The sequence below is a fragment of the Bos taurus genome, chromosome X, assembly GCF_002263795.3.
Source record: "Bos taurus isolate L1 Dominette 01449 registration number 42190680 breed Hereford chromosome X, ARS-UCD2.0, whole genome shotgun sequence".
Classification (NCBI taxonomy): domain Eukaryota; kingdom Metazoa; phylum Chordata; class Mammalia; order Artiodactyla; family Bovidae; genus Bos; species Bos taurus.
The window spans coordinates 13,678,682-13,699,062 of record NC_037357.1 but is presented as its reverse complement, the minus strand read 5'-3'; the positions used below and the strand labels follow the sequence as shown (position 1 = coordinate 13,699,062).

Sequence of the window (20,381 nt, the reverse complement as noted above, 5' to 3'; positions counted from 1 at the left end):
TGGGGCCAATCGCATTAGAGAGAGCAGCTCTTAACCACTTAGCAAATAGCCCATCCACACCCTGGTTAAGGAGCAATTAAATATGAACGCTTCCATGAACAGACTTATGGGGGAGCTCATTCGCAAATGCCCGGGCTAGTTCCATCAGCAGTTAGAGGATCATGGTTCCTAAAAAGCATCCCGCAAGGGTTGATTTACGATTTGCACGGGTATGCGATTTGCACGGGTACCTTCAGGTACATTATCTCATTCAATCCCCTAACAACCCTGAAGGGGGTAGCACGGAGATGATCATCCCCGCGAGATGCAGTAAATCTAGGTGACAACAGCAAGGCCCTGCAGCCGTTGAGGGTGAAAACTAGAGGTCCCCTGTTTCTCCTCCTGGAGGGGGAAGACTCTTTCCAGGGGGCAGCACAAGGAGAATGATCTCACGTTGCTAATGCCCACTGCTCACCGCCTGGGCTTCACGGATGAAGAGGTGAAGACACCTCTACCTCTCCTGTCTCTGCCTTTTTCCTACTGAACTGGGGCCAATCTGGCCGTAGCCTATGAACAAGAACCTTATATTATCCCCTTCCCACTACCTTGATTTAGGCAATAGAAAGCGTTTTGAAAAGATCGTTTATATATTCAAAATTATGTAGGGAGCACCAACCATGCCCCAGCCATTGTTCTAGGCCTGGGGATTCAGCTGTGAACAAAGCAGAGACCCGCACTTCGGAGTTGACAATTACCGTGGACCGAGACTCCTAAAAAGTTGGGCGTACACTGCATTGTCTTAACATTTCAAAAAATATGTTAAATCTATGGTGGTCTCTTACATCTTCAGTGTCACACACACACACCATTCAAGGTGTTTTTTGTGTAAATCTGGACTTGCCCTTCAAGCAAACTGCTTGGCCAACTGAAATGTGGAAACACCTTTCAATTTAGTCTTTTAACATGTGTTGAGTGCCACCTATGTGCAGAGCCCGATATTGGGGACTTTGAAGAGAGGCAGAAGGATGAGAAGACAAGGTCCTATCTTAGGGGGTTCCCAGGGCGCTGAAAGGCAGTTCCTTGCCTTGGGAGCTCCCAGGCTGTAGGAAGGGACAGTCTAGACTGGGAAGGCAAACAACTTCAGGACCCACTTTCAGAGGGGAGTCCCAAGTACATGCAAAATGAATCCAGCCTAGGCTGTCTGGAATCGGTAAATGGTCCCTTGTTGTGATAATGGGGAACAAGAGAGCAGATGCCGTCTCTTAGGAACTGTCACATGTCCCAAGGACGAGGAGGAACCGGGGCAGCCTCTTCTGGATTACGCTTTATCCTGGCAAGTCTTCTGAATGAGAAGTGGAAGGATGGGGTGGGGGCATTCCAGTTAGAGGGTGCCTCCTGGAGGGATAGTAGGAAAAATGGGGGCACCGGGCACAATTCAAACCCAGTTGAAGACAGAGGAGAGAGGCGGGCCAGTGCCTGAGGGTCTCGGCTAAGTCCTTACAGCTGCGGGGTGGCCGTGCGGATGGACGGAGTCAGGGGTAGAGGGGGCGAGTGGGGGCAGTGCCTCGGGTCCTTGACAGCTGTTAAGGAAGCGTGGCGACAAAGGGTTAAGTGTGCCCCGGACTGCCCCAAACGCTTCCTGTGTTTGAAATCCTTCAGGTCTCCAGAACCCTATGGCCCCCGGCCAGGCGGGCTTTGTCCGGGGAGCCGCTTGTGGGCTGTCAGAGCGGCCGCGCCGCCTTTGTTGTGGGGCCACCTCGAGGTTCCTTCTCGCTCCCTGGCTGGGGCTGCCGAGTGCGTGCCGGGAGGGGGGCGGTGTGGGAGGCTCGCTCCCTCTCCCTCTTCCTGGCCCCCCCTCCAGCCCTCCCGATGACCACATGACCAAGTGGGCTCGCGGCCAAGCCACAGGCTACAAAATGCAGCCCCTGGAGTGAGCGGGGCGCATTCCCGCTGGCAGCCTGAGCCCCGGGCCGTTGGAGCCACAGCCGAGCCGCCAGCCATTTGGAACGGGCTCGCCGCCGCCCCCGGAGCCGCCGAGACCAGCTGGGCGGCGCTGCCCCGCGGCGGGAGAGGGAGGCTGCGGGAGACAGGAGGCGGCGGCCGGCCAGCCCGCGGCGCGGCTCGGGGCGCACGGTCTCGCGGCCCGGAGCCACGCGAGTTCCGCGTCCTGCAGCCCGCCCGAGCCGCGGCTCGCGCCTCCCTCGGCCCCCGGCCTCTCCGCCCCCACCCCCGCCCCCTGGCCCGGGCCGCGCGGCGGCGGCCGGCGGAGCAGCATGAATCTGCGGCGCTGCGTGCAGGCGCTCCTGCTGCTCTGGCTCTGCCTGAGCGCGGTGTGCGGAGGTGAGTGCGCGCCCTCCCGCTAGTCCGCGCTGCAGACCCCGCGCTCCCCGCCCTCCGCCCCGACGCTCGCTCCCTCTCCGCCTCTCGGGAGCCGCGCGCGAGCCGTACCGGAGCCGCCACGCGCCGGGCCGCCCACTGACAGGGCGCCCGGGGTCAGGGGCCCGCCGGCCGCGGACACCGCTCCCTCCGGGACAGTGGGGGGCTCGGCTCGGCCTGGGGCCTCACCCGCCCGGAGCCTGGCCCCTCCCGGTCGCCCCTCGCAGTCTGAGGAGCTCAGGGCCGCAGGAGTGCGCCCCGGGTCCCGCGCCCCGCGCCCCGCGCGTCCCGCTCCCCTCGTGGATCATTGGAGGGAGCTGACCTGAGCCGGGTGGGCAGGGCTCCCGCGTGGAAAGTTAGGGGCAGCCGGCCGGTCCAGGGGCGCGGGCCACTGGGGATGATGTGCCAAGATGCAGACGTGACACTTGTTGCATAGGCAGGAGCGCGCGGCGGGGGCGGTGGCGTGGAGCCCAGCTGTTGCTCCTTGCAGCCTGCATGTGAGCTGAGGCAACCTACCCTGGGCCGGGCCGGGCAGGGCCGGGCCGGGCTGGTCTCCTCCCTTACCCCCAAGTCCTGTTTGGTCTGCTCTCCTGCTCCCATACGGGAAGGCTCTCCCCAAGGCCTCGGTCCCACCGCAGGGACTCAGTTCTTCGAGATCCTGGCTCCCTCCCTCCTCCCCTCCACCCCCGGCATGGTCATGCTGCACTTCAGTCCCCCTGTCTGCAGGCACCAAACAAGGCAAGACCGCCTGACCCGGTAGATACCTCCAGGTAGCTGGCCCCCACCTGCACCACAGCCCCACCTGGCATACTTGGCAGTCATCTCTAAGCCCGGTCTCCACCCACAGCCCAGCCTCCCGGTCCAGGCTGCCTGTCTGTGCCTCAGTGTCTCCTGGGGCTGCCAGCTCCCACCTCCAGCTGCCACAGTCCTGTGATCTGGCTGTCACTGCTGCCTGACTGGCACCAGAGAATAGAAAGCCCAAAACCAGGTGGACTAACGCCAGTGCCAGGGTTGGAGTTTCCGGGAGGTAGGAGCTGAGGGAGGCAGAGAGCAGGGCAGCACGTTTCCTAGAGGCAGGCTCCGGGTCCTCCTTGGTTCCAGGCCCTCCAGAACACAATGCAATCTTGGAGGCTCTGAGGGGCCTGGCGGGGCTCCACCTCTCTCTTTGTAGGTCACCTGCTTTCTCAGCTCTTTCTTGCCTTTGGCATCGCTCTGGCCCCAGGGAGTCCTGCCTGGCTTCTCAGGAAGGTGACTTGGTTGGCTCTGGTACCACCTGCCTTCAGCTAGCTATCTAGTGGTCTCTCTTTTCAGGGCCTGAGCCCTGGGTCAACCACCTCCTTGAGAAGAAGGGGAGCAGGCTTTTCCCTGACAAACTCCTGTCAGGTGGACAGTGGCAGAAAGTGAGCAAAAGATACAAATGAAGGAGCCCGCAGGGACCTGCCCTCCGGGAGCCTGCCGCCCAGAGAACTTGGCAAGACACTGGCAAATGGCCCCAGGTGGTGCCTTCAGGGAGAGTGGGTGCAGAGAGGGCATCCCAGAGGAAGCTGGGCCTGCCTGATCGGCACACTTGGGGCTCCCCCAGAGCCTCCAGGGAGACTGTTCACTGACCGACCAGCACTTGGACCCTTTAGATGTCCAGCTGTTGGGGTAGCACTGAGGTAAAGGCAGAGCTGGTTTCAACAGGAGGGAAGGCGCTGTCTGTTTCAGACCCTGCCACGTCCTCCTTCAATTCACCTTTTTTCATTAGGTCGCCTTATCTCCACAGCCTGCTTTGGGTAAATTCGTTGCCCTCACGTTTTGCTTAAGCCAAGCACTGGAAACTTCCCAGGCTCCCCCTGCCTCTTCACCCTGCCCCCCCCGCCCCAGCCTCTCTTGGAGCCAAGGAGGCCACCTCCGTGCAGGTGGCCACCAGCCCAGGGTCCAACGACACAGGTCCTGCTGTTCATGCCTCCTGTCCTGGGTCAGAGAAAGAGCTTTTCTGAAGCACCTCACCCCTGGTGCAGACTCACATGCTGTCCGCAGCCCGAGTCCCCAGTCAGAGTTCCAGGCCTGAAATCCATGCTTCCTCCACAACATTGTGCCCTGACTTGGAATGCACCCCCACTAACACACACAGACTCCTCCGCGGCCTCCTGACCTGGGATACACTTTGCTCTTCTGAGTCTGCAAACTGCTGAGCCAGGGCCAAGCAGCCCTTGGTCTTTGTCTGAGCACCTCTCTCTCTCTCCTGCCTCTCCCCAGCCCCAGCTGAGGCCTGGCCACCATGACAGCGTGAGGACAGACTCTGACCTCTCTGACTCAGGGAGGGGGCGTCTCCACTCCATCCCCAATGCCTTAGAGCTAAGCCCCCAGGTAACCTGAGTCAGTAAGGGACTAATGCAGGTGAAGCAGACGAGCAGGGCTGCCAGGGCAGGTGTCTTCAGTGGCTTGGCTGGCATGGGAAGACGGCTCAGGGCATGGGGCTGGGCAGACAGAGGAGGGGCACCTCATCCCAGAGACACATGCAGGACCCCAGAGCAGTGGAGGGGACACAGCCAGTGCCACTTGTGTGGGCTTTTAAAGCCATCACAAGACAGGCTGGATGGCAATAAGAAAAAAAAATGATACTTCATTCCAAGTGAGGATGGCATGTTCCTGAAAAGTGGCACACACCTCATTGTGTGCTGGCAGGGTTGGAGTTCATGTGGTGTGAAAAGCAAGCCCTGTTTACCCCTGACTGTGGTTCACAGTGGAGATGCTGATGGCACTTCGGTCCCTGTAGGCTTGCGACTCCTGGCTGGATTGCCCTAGCCTTCCTTTAAGTAGCAGATGAGTTAGAGGAAGATATTTAAGTTCACTGGGGATGACCCAATTTCTACAGGGGAATTCTCTTGTGTAGCCAGGACCTCTGCAGTGATGAGAATCGGAAGCCTCTGATTGGCCCCTTTAGACAGGACAAAGCCTGAGTTTCAGGTGTCAGCTTATCTTAGGGTGAACCAGACTCAGAATCAAAAGTAGGAAACAGGTGGGTGATAGGATCAGGGTGGGAGAGGAACTGCAAACTTCTGGCTATGAGGAGGACAGTGAGCCCCCTGCCCAGTGGGGTGCAAGATGCCTGGGGCTTCTGGGTGACTGCTTTCCAGGGTCCGGCTGAGAGCTCAGTCAGCCTAGGTAGTTCTTCTCTGCAGCCCCAGTGTCTAGACATCTCCCTGGCTAGAGTCTGAGCCCAGCAGCCATGCCCCTCATCCTGGCTCTGGGCCTCCCTCCCTCTTAGGGGCCTCCCCCACCAGGCCTCCCTCCCTGATTGCCACCACCACTTACAGCCCTGGGTCTGAGCATTTGCAGATGATACCCTTCCCAGCTGGGCACTGTGACTCTCTTCTCATGGCCTGCTGTTCCTGGGACCATAGCCTGTGCCATTGGTCACCCTTCAGACTCAAGAATCAAGACCTCATTGAGACCTTTATGGTCTTTAGGGTGCTTCTGTGTGCCTGGCCACACCCTCAGCACAGTCCTTTTTGCCCCGAGAGTTTCTCTGGTACTAACTTTTCGTTAGCATCATTCCTATCCTCTTGCAGAGGGCAGGACAGCCTTGAGGGGGCTCCAAAACACAGGGCAGAAGCTGAAGCAGCTGGGGTGGGGGGCTGAGTGAAGGGGCTTCCCTCCTGTCCCTATACACGTTCCAGCCCCTTTGCAGAAGGTAGCCCCATGACGGGAGGAAGCAGCCTCCTGGCCCCTACTGCCCCAAAGCACAATTTGTGTTTGAATTTACATTAGGTGCTGGGTTTAGGGGACCACATTAACCCAGTCCCAACCAGAAGCATGAAGAGTGGCTGGTAAACAGAGAGGTCCTAATGGGCTTGTGACTCTTTTGCGGGAGGGAGGGTGAAGGGCTAGAGAGTGTGCGCGTGCGTGTCTGGGCCAGCACTGGAGAGCGGTAGGCCCCAGGGGCCTGGGCAGGGAGGGCCCTAAGGACAGACCTCGCCTGCTTCTGGCCTAAGAGGAGGAGAAATGCCTGGAAATTGTGTGCAAGTGGAGGAGGAATCACAAAAGCCAACTAGCCAAGGAAGGAACTGGAGCATGGGGATGCTGGAAGCAGGGAGGAAGGAAAGGAAGAGCTGCCAGGGGTATAATGGGGGAACTGGCAGCCAAGGGACGGTTATATGGAAACTGTGAGCTAGTGGTGGAGACTCCTGGATGGATAGAAACAGGTCTCGAGAGAGAGGGATATAGCTGGAGGCGAACCTGCTGGTGTGGGAAGAGGGAGACTGGGATTCACGATCGCTGGCCTCAGAAGCTGTATTTGCCTGGAGCAGCCCCATCCTGGGCATTGCCTAACACTCTGCTGGTCTGTCTCTCGCCCAGCACCATCACCACTCCCCACTCTGCTGGCCTCTGGTAGCTGGCTTGTCTGTGGCGTGCCAGCTCGCCTGCCCTGGCTGGACGTCAGCCTCCATGTGAGGTGGCCCATGAGTCTCGTCCCTCATCGCACCCAGGAACACCCAGCACCACTTGGATTCTATCGGCAGGGCTTGCTCTGGCATCAGGAGGTTTCTACTCTGTGCACAGATGTAGAGGGGAGCCCCTAGAGCAGAAAAGAAGCCAACTGGGATCAGAATAGAGGGAATGTGCATCAGACACAGGATGGGGGTATGATCTGGGGATGAAAAGAGGTGTGGTAAGGGGGGCAACTTTAGCAGCCCAGCCCCCTTCCCGATGCACTTGCTGCTTCAGGTGACGTTCACTCATTTGTTTACTCATTCATTTGTACAATATTTATTGGCCTCTGAATCTGGTCACAACCTGAATAGAATCCAGCATAAGGCAGAGTCAGAGACCACCCTGTCCCCCTGACACAGAGAATCAGAGACTGCCCCCCCCCCAGCAGTCCCCCAGTCACCCACCAGGAGGCCATGGGAGCAAGTGAGCCCCAAGATGGCTAGACACTGATGACATGCCCAGGGGGGAGGTCTGAGAGCTCTAGGACTCAAAAGTGGGTCACCTGCATATCAAAGGATGTACAATGACATCATGTTTCAGATTTGCTTTAGAATACCTCCGCAAAGAAAGAAACAGGAGAACCAAAGCATATGTAACTCCATCTGGATCACTGTTGAATCTAGGTGATGGCCACGTGATGGGGGGAGTTCATTTCATTGAAATATTGTGTCTGAAATGTTTTCAGTGTATCAGTTGCCAGGGTGCAGTGGGAGGTATACTGTCTGCCATGCCCCAGGCTCAGTACAGGCCTGATACCCCAAACTGCACCTCTTGATGACGTTCTGAACACAGAACGTGTATTTGTGCCCATCAGAAACATGATAAAACTCTCAAAAGGACATAAAGTCAGGTGTATAATTCGCAAAATGTGAGTCATGGGTTCCATTTGCCCCAGAACAGTGTAACTGTTGCAAAAAGTTCATTGGTTCATGGATTGAAAAAGAAAAACTATGAGAGCGCCACCTCATGGGGAAACTGCCCCTCCTGGCCGGCTGTGAGGCCGGGCCTCTGCATCAGCCTTTGGGGATGACTGGCTTGACTGGCTTTCTTCTTCCTACAGGACCCCTGCTGCAGACTTCTGACGGGAAGGAGATGGAAGAAGGCACCATCCGATACCTGGTGCAGCCCAGGGGGCCGAGGAGCGGCCCAGGCCCCTGGCAGGGAGGTCGGAGGAAGTTCCGGCGCCAGCGGCCACGCCTCTCCCACAAGGGTCCCATGCCTTTCTGAAGCAGGTACTTGAGCCTCTGGTGAGTGGGTGGCACAGAGAGGGCAGGGGAGGAACAGTCTGGAAGCTGGGTGGGCCTGCTGCTGATTGCTGGCCAGAGACCTGCACCAGGCAGTCCCAGCCCCACACAGAACCCTGGGGCTCACAGATGGGAGGCCGAGGCTCGAGAGGGGCTTGGCGCTCCCCCAGGAGTCAGGTGCTGGCTCCCGTCCGCCCGGCTGCCTAGAGTTGGGCTGGCTGGCCCAGGTGGAGTGTTCTGGAAGACCAGGGGGGGGAATGCGCTTTGATAAGCTGGGGAGGGGTGCCCCAGGGTATGTGTGTGAGTGTGGATCCTCACCAGAGGCGGAGAAGGAGGCAGGGAGCTTTGGGGGTAGCCGCAGGCAGAAGACAGGAAGAGAGCTGCCTGGAGCTATGGGAGGAGAGTTAGAGGTGACCTGCTGTCCTTCCCACTGTCTCCGGGACAGGGGCACCAGCTCAGGGGCCTGAGGCTTTAGGTTCAGGCTTGCGCGGAGCAGGGTGAAGGTGGTCTTCTGTCCTGCCCTGGGCGGTTCCTTTGACCTAGGACACATCAATGACTCCTCTCTGGTCATTTTTGTCTCTTTAGGACCGAAGGGGCCACCACACGCCCACCCCCTGTGATTTCTCTCTACTCCTCCATAGATCGGCCTGCTTCTCTGGAGCCCTCACAGCCGTTCGCCTCACCTGGCCCCTCTTCTAGCTGCTCACCGGCTGGCTCTCCTCCCCCACTTGCCTTCCCATCAAGGATCCATTCAGCCCCTGATTCCTGACTTGGGAGACCTCGCACTGGAATACCAGCCCTCCCCCTGCTCTAAGCCCTACCTCTTCTGTCTGATACCCTAATGCCTAACCCTTCTCTGGCCCTTCCTGCCTCAGGTATGCCCTGCGGGCTGGGTGGAACCCTCCCTTCTTCAACTAGGGCATCAGCCTTCCCCTGGCTGCCAGAGGGGCACAGGGAGCTGAGCAATGAGAGACTCTAGTGAGAGGGGAGAGGGATGGGGTGTTGGCATGCAGACAGGGTGCCTTGGGGGACACGGGAATGGGGGCTTGGCTCTCTGGTCAAGGAGGAGGTGAAGCACCAGAGAAGAGAGGAATAGCTACTGTGGTGTCTTCCTCCTCCCTGAGTTTGGCCCAGTTAAGGAAAGAGGTGAAGGAGAGGGGCCATGCTGTACTGGGTTGGCCAAGAAGTTCATTTGGGCTTTCCATAAAGCTGTTATGGATACTTCGTCACTTCTCTCACCACCTTGCTGTGCTGCCTGACCGTCCCTCTCCCCCTACCCCGGCTAGTTTCAGCTCCAGCTTTGGAGGGGAGGAGATGGGCCTGAGGCGGCTCTGTACCCTCCCAGGAACGAAAGCCAAGCAGGACACTTGGTTTTGCCAAGAATCACAGACTATCAGAGCCAAAAGGCACCTTGGAGATCACGTAGCTCCACCTCCTTATGCAAACTCCTGCAAAAAGCAGAGGCCTGGAGGGGGATGGTGACCTGCTCAGTGTCACCAGAGCCAGAATGAGGGCTCAGGTCTCCCGCTCCCACGTGAGGACATCCTCTTCCTTCTTGATGAGGCTTTCCAAAGCCATGAAGTGCCTTTCTCCCGGGGTTGGGGCTCAGGGTGCCTAGGAAGGGGGAGGGAACTGGCTGTGAGCTGCCCCATGGTGGGACGGAGCTGTCCCAGCCTCCCTGGCCTCGGGTCCATTCCCCAACCTGGCCCGGAAAGTTCTATGACTGGCCAGCCACTCCCATTCCTGTGACACTCGCAGACCCCAGGTATTTTCATAGCGGCAGCTCAGGCACCAAGACTCCCAGGAGCCAGGAGGTGGCCTTAAGCAACTGGACTCAATAGCTGTCCCTTCATGTTGACAGGACTTTCTCTCCCAGTGGCCTTTCCTTGGGGAGGGGGGAGACAGAAAGGAGAGAGGAAAGAAAGGGAGGGAGGGAGGAAGGAAAGATGGGAGGAAGTGTGGATCTCAGCAGGCTTTCTTCTGAGAGGCCTGGGAAGGAGAAAAGGGAAGACAGGAGCCTGATGGCCACCCATGTATGTGTGGGAGCAGGGGGAGTCAGGGCCCCCCGAGTCCCACAACAGATCCCTTTCGCCTATACCCGAACCCTTCCCCTTCTCTCCACTGCTGCTAACGCTACTGCTGCTGCTGCTGCTGCTTCAAGGCCCACCCTGGGGAACCAGGCTGGGCACCCGCTGACCCCCCAATGCCTCTCAGCCCGGAGTGGGGGCTGACCAGTGTCCAGAAAGCCTCTTCTGCCATGGATGCCCCCACCAGGGACTGGGCCGTTTTCCCCTCTTCCTCTCTGCTTCTCCTGTCGCATCAGTTGCCCAGCCCTGTGGGGAACGAGATGGAAAGGGATGGCTGGGAAAGTCTGGGGACACGAGAAGTGGGGATGCTGAGGGGCTGTCTTATTTAAAGTGGTTGTGTGTGATTCTTAGACTAATTTATACAAAGTTATTAAGGCCCTTTTCATTAAGAAAGCCTTCCCTTTCCCTAGTTGTGTTCACTGTGTTTGTAAAGATTGTTCAGTGTAAATATGTCTTATAATAAAGAATGAAAAGCTGACAATTCACCCTTACTCTTGGAGGTCACTTTCAGGAGGGGCACACCTCTCCCCTGAAGTCCCCAGTCCCTCCCCACCCCCAATGCCCATGAACTTCACGCACAGGGAAGGAAGTACCTGCCTTCTATATCAGTTCCAGGTCTGATGGCTTCTAACTAATTTGCCAAAAACTCACAAAAAGAATTGCTATGCTTAATGACCAGTTCACATAACATACAGTCCAGTTTTAAGTGTGTTGGCATCTGTTTGAGTGTCCTAATTGTTATATGCAGTGTCCTTTAAAGGATTAAAAAAAATTAAGAACATTCTGATTAAAGGTGGGATTTCTACTAAAAATTGTTTTATATCCTTGGTGCGTGCCTTCTTCTATTTTTATCTACTTTTGAACACTCCTGGGACTTTTTAGCCAGTTTGCCTTTCTTGAGAAATGTTCTGTTTCCTGCAATAAATACATTTGATAATGACTTTGTATGTATCATTTTATGTCTCACACAGTAGAGTTGCTTGATGCACAAGATAGCCTGAGAAATAAAATGCAAGGAGTTCGATGCAATTCTGCCCCATCTGTCTCACTTCTTCACGATTGTTGTCAAAATGCCAATATCTTGGAGAACAGAAAGGAATGCTGGGTACATGCTAATTTGGTTAATCAACTCATTAGGTGCACACAGGCATACACAATCCAGAGTAAAACCCAGCGAAGAGGAGACAGGAGTGATCCAAAAGGTACCTTCAAGTTTTGTGGGAAATTTTACAGATTTGACAGGTATTTAGTTCTAGAAATATACAATTTGAAGAAAGGGTCTTGAGACACTTGCTAAAAAGTCATAAAGCTGCTCAATGAAAGGTCAAATAGAAAACACCACCCACAGCACACACAGCAATCTCATCATTGACAAAAATGTTGCAGATTGTGACAGTGATTTTAGAAAACGACATTATGTTGGAAGTGCCTCTTAGGAAAATTGGTACAAAATGCCGTCTTTCAAAATTACTACTTTGACTTTTAGGCAAACTGGTCGTCAAAGGAACTGGTTTTAGGCAAGGAGGTTTGGGGTGGGCTGGCTTCATGCTGATTGGTCTGTTACCTCCCCTAATCACCCCCAAAGCTCTAATTTCACATGAAACCAAGGAGGGGGTGGGCGGTGGCAGGACAGAACAACTTAATACTGACCCGTAAGTGTGTAGCCCTGTAACAGTTTACAGAGCTCTTTGAAAAAATATCAAATCTTTGTATTATCCTAACAACTGTACAACACAGATCCCCCATTTTACAAATGAGAAAACGGGCTAAGAGAACTTGCCCAAAGGCTCAGAGCCAGTAAGTGAATCTAGAATCTGGACTTTGAATTCTAGAATGTAAACTCTTTCTATAGTACTATGAAAGATCCCCTAATTAGAGAGAAGACTTAAGTACAAAATGTACTTAAACACCAGTAAGTGCACTTGAAATAGATGGTGTGGTGTGGACTGGTGGAATCAAAGAAAGGCTAATGGAGACTGACCAGCTAACACTGGCCCCAGAAGACCCAGTTGCGTTTGGTAAAGTTGGCAGGAGGATGGTGGACAGTGGAGGAGGGGACAAGGAAGGGGAGTAGCTACCGGGCTCCTCCAGGCATGGTTCGTCACTGGATGCTAGTGGGTGGTGGTAAGTCTGATCTCCTTGGACCAGACGATGAGGAGAAGTAAAGCTGGTGGCTTTCTGTAAAGATAGGCGTGCATGTGTGCTAAGTCACTTCAGTCATGTCCGACTCTGTGCAACCCTATGGACTGTAGCCTGCCAGGCTCCTCTGTCCATGAGACTCTCCAGGCAAGAATACTGGAGTGAGTTGCCATGCCCTCCTCCAGGGGATCTTCCCAACCCAGGGATTGAACCTGTGTCTCTTGCTTCTCCTGCATTGGCAGACAGGTTCTTTTTATCTACCTGGGAAGTATAATTAGACATCAAACCCAAAGAAGGTGGGACATAAGGGTTGCCACCCTTTGGAGATATCTTGACCAAGTAAATACAATAGAACCAGAGTAGGGGGGTTGGAGAAGGCAATGGCACCCCACTCCAGTACTTTTGCCTGGAAAATCCCATGGACGGAGGAGCCTGGTGGGCTGCAGTCCATGGGGTTGCTAAGAGTCGGACACGACTGAGCGACTTCACTTTCACTTTTCACTTTCATGCACTGGAGAAGGAAATGGCAACCCACTCCAGTGTTCTTGCCTGGAGAATCCAAGGGACGGGGGAGCCTGGTGGGCTGCTGTCTATGGTGTCGCACAGACTAAAGCGACTTAGCAGCAGCAGCAGCAGCAGCAGCAGGGGGGTTGTTTTTGAAAAAGAGAAAAAAAAGAAAAAGGAATTCACTTTTTGTTCACTGATTACTACTGGACCAAGATGTGGAAGGGCATGGGGGGAGGCAGATAAACCTGAAAAACAACGGTTCTTCAAATCCACCTGGAAATCGGACAGTCCCCAAAAGGCAGAGAATAGGGAGGTAAACAGACTCAGGCTATACAAGGCTTCTCAGGACCCCAGGTGTAGTATAAAATGAGCCATAGCCACTTAGATGTGTAACATTTCAGATTCTCCCACAAGCCCTGGCTGACTCGATACTGCTAACTGGGGCTAGTCATTCCGAGGTGCTTATAGAATTCTATTTTTCAGGCCTGAAGTTTATTCAACTGAAATTTCTCAACTCCAAATTTCTAAATAGAGTGAATCTCAGCTGACTGCCAAAGGGCATGGTGGAGAAGACTTACTACCTTCTTTTGTGATCCTAGAAGGGGCTGCTGACTGAGCCAGCATTTTTCTGGAACCCCTGAAATGGAAGGTCTCTCCAGGGTTCTTTGAAAAACCAATTTTCCCTACATACTGGCCAGTGCTCAGAGAAGGACACTCCTGACTGCTGCCTTGGACATCAATCGAAGGCCAGAGGGGCATCTAGGACATATCCTTGAAAGTTTCAAATCAGGGATCAGTGAACTTTTCCTGTAAATTGACTTTGCAGGCCATGAGGTCTCTGTCCCAAGTCTTCAAGTCAGCTATTGCCCTTCAAAAGTGGCCATAGACAAAATGTGAATGAACCACAGTGGCTGTGCTACAAAACTGTATTTATAAAAACAGATGGTGGGCCATAGAAGCCTTTCTCATGTGGAGCATCAGCAAGCCCTCCAACAGAGCCCTTGAACCCTTTTCTGGGGCCCAAAGGGAGGACTCCCATTCTGCAGCAAGGTCTAGAATTAAAAGCAGTTAATCAACTTGTTAGGAGCTGGCTCCTGTTCCATGCTATCTGACCATAGATATACTAGCAGAGGGCTGTCTGTGGAAGGGGAAGTCTGAAGTCAGATCAGGGCTCAACTCCCAGCACCACCACTCACTTATCTGTGAGACCTGAAAGCTGGTGTCTCAGTGAGCCCCATTTCCTCTGTGGACAGGATCCTCTGGCTTCTTCTGAGCACTATGGCCAGGATGGAATGCCACGATGCAGGTCAAGTGTTGGGCACCGTGCCTGTCTCATGTATGAGCTCCCTAGTGGGAGGTAATATTATCCTCACTAAGCCTTAGTCTAACCTTGAGAAGTGGACAGGGCAGCCATCATTGTCCCCAATTTATAGATGGAATAACAGGCTCAGGGAGGTCAAGTCACTTGTTCAGACTCAGAGAGCCACTAACTGGCCAGGGCAGTCTCAAAGTTGGCTCTGTTCTCAGCTCAGGTTAGCTGCCTACAAAACCCATGGGATTCCCAAGTGGTGCTAGTGGTAAAGAACCCACCTACCAGTGCAGGAGACAGAAGAGACGCTGGTCAATCCTTGGGTCAGGAAGATCCCCTGGAGAAGGAAATGGCAACCCCCTCTAGTATTCTTGCCTGGAGAATCCCATGGGCAGAGGAGACTGGCGGGCTACAGTCCATAGGATCGCAAAGAGTCAGACACGACTGAAGCGACTTGACACACATGTGCACACGCAGACAATCCACAGGGCCTACCCGAGCATGAATGGCCCTCAGCACTCTCCCCTGTGGCAGTGTTAGCTTGGGCAGCACTTTATCCGGAATTTCGGACTTGGGCACTTGCTCAAGAAGAACTGCCTGGCCCCTAGGTTCCTTTCTACCAGAGGCCAGGGACCCGGAAACCTGACTTCCAGTCCCGAATCTGCCTTTGCCCAGGGCTGGCTGGGCAGCTTGGCAAAGTCTCCCCTCAGCCCCTTCTGGGTCTCAGCCTCCTCACCTGCCTTGGCTGCCTGGAAAGAGGGGGGTGGTAGGAAGCTTTGTTGTGGTCCCAGCAAACAGCAAAGATGCTCCAGAGGGAATCAGTGCTCTGGGAGAAGAAACTGAAGAAATGATGGGAAACAGGACCCCTGGCCAGTGAGGAAGTCCGTGACTGGGTTCTGTGGGTCTGTCTAAGCGTCCCTTGGCCCCAGAGGCTGCTGGAACCTTCATTTAATTTTATTTTTTAAAAGTCTTTATTGAATTTGCTACAATATTGTTTCTGTTTTATGTTTTGGTTTTTTGACCATGAGGCATGTGGGATCCTAGTTCCCTGACCAGGGATCGAACCTGCACACCTTGTACTGGAAGGCAAAGTCTTACCCACTGGTTCACCAGGGAAGTCCCTGGAACCTCCGTGTTACACTGCTCCCATCTTGCAAGCCAAATGCTTTCTGACCTTCGCTGAGTGTGAGAGAATTGGCAGGCTGCAGCCCAGTGGCCTGAAGCTAGTGGCTCAGCACTTGGGATCCTAATCCCAGCTTGGCCTGTAACTGGCTGTGTGACCCTAGGCAAGTCATTTCATCTTCTGGGGATCCCAGTTCCCCCTCACCTATTTTCACAGGACAAGAATTGCAGCTCCTCCTCCCTCGGATTTACAGAATCCTAGTAGGGCAGAGCTGGCAGGCTCCTGAGAGGCCATTCAGTCTGCTGAGCCTCTTCCTTTTTACAGAAAGTTGGGCTCAGAAAAGGAAAGAGACTCACTTAAAGGGACTTGCCAAGCCGGTCCTAACAGACACGTAGGGAGCCAGCACTTCCTGGGTGCCAAGCACTGTTCTGAGTGCATTGCCTGTCCTAGCTAACTTAGTCCCCATCATAACTCCATTTTACACCTGAGGAAACTGAGGCACAAAGAGACTAAGTTCGTCTGAGGATCTTCTGTGGTATGTAACGGAATAAGGACCCAGGTGACACTGTTTTAAAGGAAGCCAAAGGCACTAGTGAAATGCCAAGCAGTTACTCCCCGGGGATGGGGAAGCCTTCACTCTGGCTCAGTCCAACGGCAGCAGCAGTACTTGTGTCTGTAGGATCTGGGACACTGGCCTGGCCTGGATGAAGAAGCCAGCTTTCCATCTAGGCAGGGATGTCTCGGACTTCTTCCCCAGCAAGTGTGGGGACAAGCGTCAGTGACCCTGGCACTGTCATAAGCTTTCCTGTCTCTAGACCCCCAAACTTTCTCATAGCCTAGAGTCCTCTTGGGGCTTCCCAGGTGGTACTAGTGGTAAAGAACCTGCCTGCCAATGCAGGAAACACAGGAAACACAGGTTCGATCCCTGGGTTGAAAAGATCCCCCAGAGGAGGGCATAGTAATACACTCCAGTATTCTTGCCTGAAAATCCCATGGGCAGAGGAGCCTGGTGGGCTGCAGTCCATACATGACTGAAGTGACTTAGCACACACACCTTTTTGGGAACTCCTAAGCTGAATGATAAGAGAAGAAAAACAAAGCAGGGAGGGGAGAGAGCACACAGGGATGGGGGATACAGGGAGGAGGCATCTCAGGAGGGAGTTCTCACCTCTGGGTCCCTTGTACCTCCATCACCTCAGATGCTACTTTCCCCAGGAGTTTCACACTGATTCCCCTCCTACCCCACCCCAAGGTGACTCTGGGCTACCCCGCAGCCCAGCCCCATAGCCCTCTCTACCCCCATCCCAGCTCCCGAATGGCCTGTCAAGTTTCAGGTCCCATGCATTGTGCAAGTTGCAAAAGTAGCTCCAGCTCGCCTCAGCTGAGGCTAATATTTTCAGAACCAAAGCACAAGAAAAACCTGTTCTGCCTGCCCCCACCCAAGACTGATTCAAAAGAATCAATCTCCTGGACAATGAGCTCAACAAAAAAAAAGCACCTACTCTGTGCAGGATGGTAGGTGAGTGACTGCAGAGACGACTGTTCCTTTCCTTGCCTTTGGCAAGGGCGGGACCTGACTGTTGCCATGGTCCCAGCAGTAGTGTGACAAAGTGAGCATCTCATGTATCTTTCAGGAAGCAGAGGCTGGGAAGGACTTGGCCTACGTCACCCAAACCCCATTTCTCGGTGCACCTCTAGTCTCTCCAGCCTTCCCTTCCCTGGCTCTCTGCCTTCTCTAATTCTCCCAGTCCTTCAAGTGCCAGCTAAGGCCGCCTCTCTTATGAAGCCTGACCAGATGCTCCTGCAGCCCTGAAAGTCACGGGCAGGCGATGCCCAGATAATCCAGGCTTGCTCCTCCACCAAAGCCTGTGTCCTTGCCAAATATATACTTTCTGGCCAGACTGAGCATGACCTTTACCACAATGGAGGTGATGATGCCCAAAGTGATGACTGATAGGGGAATCTAACGATAGCACCTTTCCACACGGGGCGCTGTGCTGTGCTAAGTCACTTCAGTCATGTCCAACTCTGTGCAACCTTATGGAGTGTTGCCCACCAGGCTCCTCTATCCATGGGATTTCCCAGGCAAGAGTACTGTGGTGGGTTGCCACTTCCTCCTCCAGGGGCTCTTCCTGACCCAGGGATCAAACCCACGTCTCTTACGTCTACCTGCATCAGCACAGGATCTGGAGGCTTACAAATCCTGGCTCCTCCAAGCACTAAGCCTGGGTCACACTTCACCATTCCGGGACCCAGTTTTACTGTTTGTACAATGAAAATGATAATCCCTAGCTTCCTCACAGGCTTGTCGAGAGGCTGAAGTTTCTGAAGTGGAAAAGTTTGCTACACTACAGAGGTAATTCAGGTGTGAACAATGCCTACCTCAGAGGGTGCCCAGTTTGTCTCCTGCCAAGGGCCGTAGAAATTCATTTCTCAACATTCAACAAATGCCTTTGAGTGGCTGCTCTGTGCCACATTCCTTGAACCTGGTGAGGGAGACCTGTGTTATTCAAAAGTCCCAAGGGCACATCTGACCACATGGTGTCAGGGCCCTGTGGGCAAGCACAGGACTCGAGGAAGTTTATCACAGAGAAGTGGCAGGATCCAGTTGGGGAGGAGAGTGTGAGACGCTTCCTTGAGAAGTATGTGGCAGGAGACGTCAGAGTGAATAGAGAATAAAGCAAGAAAAAGGAAGTCCTGGCAGAGGGAGCCCACGGCTTGGAGGGAGTAAGCATGTGTGATTTATTCTTAAACCCATTTCACAGAAAGTGGGCCCTGAGAGGCGCTATGATTCACAAAGTGAGAGATTCCATTCAAGTCGTGTGTGCTAGCTGATTCCCTTCTGAGCTCTCAGCTGGGCAGAGCGACAGCAGGGCCCTGCTATGGTAACTAAAATATCATCTCATTAGCTTGCCCAAGGCTCTATCGATTTCATCAGCTGGGCAGGAGGGGCTGAGGCCCCACAGCCACAGGACCGGGTGGCTGGCTGTGCCTGGGCCAGCTCTCAGACTGGCTGGACACTTGGCATGCTGCTTAAATGTTCCACTTGTGCTCCACCTCCCTCTCTCCTCCTAGCCCCTCCGTCCACTGCTGAAACTCAGTGTGGCGTGAGAGGCTGCTCCCTGCTGGCTGAGCCTGGGAATGGCAGGGACTTCTCACTGGCCACTGAAGGAAAGTTCCTGAGGTCACCTCAACTCTGTGGTTCACCGGGAGGTGTGAGGAAGGGCAAAGACCAATGTGTATGTGGAGGGCAACCAACTGGAGTTAGTGAAAGCTGACTGTTTTTCTTGCTTCTACTGCAGGACTCTGAATCTGTGAATGATTTTGTGGGTGTGAGTGTGGAGCTCCCACGACTTGAGAAGGTATCTACAGGTCATGCGCACAGGTGGACTGTGTGTGTGAACACTGTCTGGGCAGGTATGTGCGTTTGCTCTGCGGCATGGACTGTATGCCTGCATGTTTCCTGCTTGTGCCTGGAAGAGGGACAGAAATTACCACCTAAGGATGCCGGGCTAAAATTCTCCAGCTGGTGGCTTCAAAAGGTGGCATTCGGCTCTCTGAGTCCAGGCTGGGCCCTATTTGCCTCCATACCAGACTTTTCCTAGGCTGTCTGGGTCTTGGGCTTTCCCGAAGAGCCTTTCCACAAGTTCTCCCCCAGCAGGCCCACCCCTGCACACCCGCAGCTACTGTGGGAATCTTACAGCCTCTGGAGGCAACAACAAATCTGATTTCTGCACGTGCTCCCAGGAGAGGCCCAAAGGAGCATCCCACTGCCTGGCAAGGCCCAATCCAGGGCTGTTCTTTCCTGGTATGCTCTAGTGCTGCCTTCCTGGGTATTTCTGAACATTCCGATCAGTTAATGGCCATGCCATGCTGGTTATTAAAGATTATCGGTCACCCCTGTCCATTTCCTATACTCCCAGGTTATATATATATATATATATATATATATGTATATATGTATGTATTAACCTGGAGCTTCAGGATACCATGAGTCTTACTCTTGTTCTCCAGCCTAACAGCAGGTTTTTCTATTTAAACAGCCCCCTTCTTCATCACGTCTCCAAATGGCATGAAAACACTGGTCCACCTCACTAGTCTCAGCAAGCAAAATCACTTGCTCAGGCCACCAGCCATCAGTTAAATACTTGCGCCATTAGGTTGAGAACAGAAATGTCAGATGAGAGTCTAATGACTCCCTTGGACTTTGCCCAAAGGCCCAGCTTTCTCAGTGAGATCAAAGGGATGGGCGCTCAGAAGGATTCAAGTTTAGGTTCAAGTAAGAACACATGAACAGGCCTGGCCTTGTCCTTTGCCCATGGGTAATGCACACCAGCCACACCCACAGCATTTCTAGGAAACACCCTCTTCTGCTCCCTGGGCCTCAGCTCCTCCTAGGAAAAATGCGAACTGTGCGGAGCTGCTCTCCACAAGTTACTGCCCGGGCAGGGCTCCTCTGCCTGCCCCATGACATGCCCCTTCCACCTGCCATCTTCCCCATATGGCGGCCCTGAGGACTGCCAGGCAGCGTGATGGAAAGGAAGCTCCCATCCTTGTTCTGCCCCTTGGTAGCAGTGTCACCCTCCCCCTCCGAGTTTGGCCTCTCTTGTCTGTAACATGCTGATGATCACTGTACCTCTTGAGTTGTCTTGATGCTCAGTGGAGTCACTGATTCCCAGAGCTTGGAGACAGAAACCATTGCTAGAAGCAGGTAAGGAGTGAGAGCTTCCCTCAGGCAGCTTCCCAACAGGGGATCTTGCAATCTTAGCCTTGCCAGAATCTCTTTTTTATCCCCAAGGTGTAACCAAGAGTCCTGGGGTTGGCAGGGACCTTAGTTGAGCAATTAGTAGATAATAGCAGCTACTATTTATTGAACACTTATTATATACTGTTTTAAGTGCTTTGCATATATTATACTCATGTAATCCCCACAGCATCCCCTTGAGGTAGAAACTCTTATCATTCTCATCTTATAGACAAGGAAACCAAAGCTTGATAACCTTAGGAAAATTGCCCCAAGTCACCTAGCGAGTCAACTGGGCCAAGAGTTGAAGCCTGGCGTTCGGCCCCCAGAACCTGTGTTCTTAATCATTGTGCTTGATGGCCTATAGACAGTCTTCCCTGAGCAGCTGTTTTGC

The 20,381-nt window shown here is 53.9% G+C and overlaps 1 protein-coding gene and 1 non-coding gene across 4 annotated transcripts; both read left to right on the top strand.

Moving 5' to 3' along the window:
- Positions 1–1,915: 1,915 nt before the first annotated feature.
- APLN (apelin) lies at positions 1,916–11,105 on the top strand. 3 transcript variants are annotated; one of them, XM_005227485.5, is made up of 3 exons: positions 1,916–2,319; positions 7,895–8,066; positions 8,664–11,105. In XM_005227485.5, the coding sequence occupies exons 1-2, from the start codon at positions 2,253–2,255 to the stop codon at positions 8,059–8,061; spliced, it is 234 nt and encodes a 77-aa protein (XP_005227542.1). In that variant the 5' UTR covers positions 1,916–2,252; the 3' UTR covers positions 8,062–8,066; positions 8,664–11,105. The 3 variants fall into 3 exon arrangements, with proteins under 3 accessions (XP_005227542.1, XP_010819696.1, NP_776928.1); XM_010821394.4 differs by having other exon boundaries at positions 2,164–2,319; positions 7,895–8,081; NM_174503.1 differs by lacking the exon at positions 8,664–11,105 and having other exon boundaries at positions 2,253–2,319; positions 7,895–8,061.
- On the top strand, positions 9,138–9,199 carry MIR12048 (microRNA mir-12048). The gene has a single exon (NR_162420.1). It is a non-coding gene; the product is annotated as a microRNA mir-12048 (primary transcript).
- Positions 11,106–20,381: the final 9,276 nt, after the last annotated feature.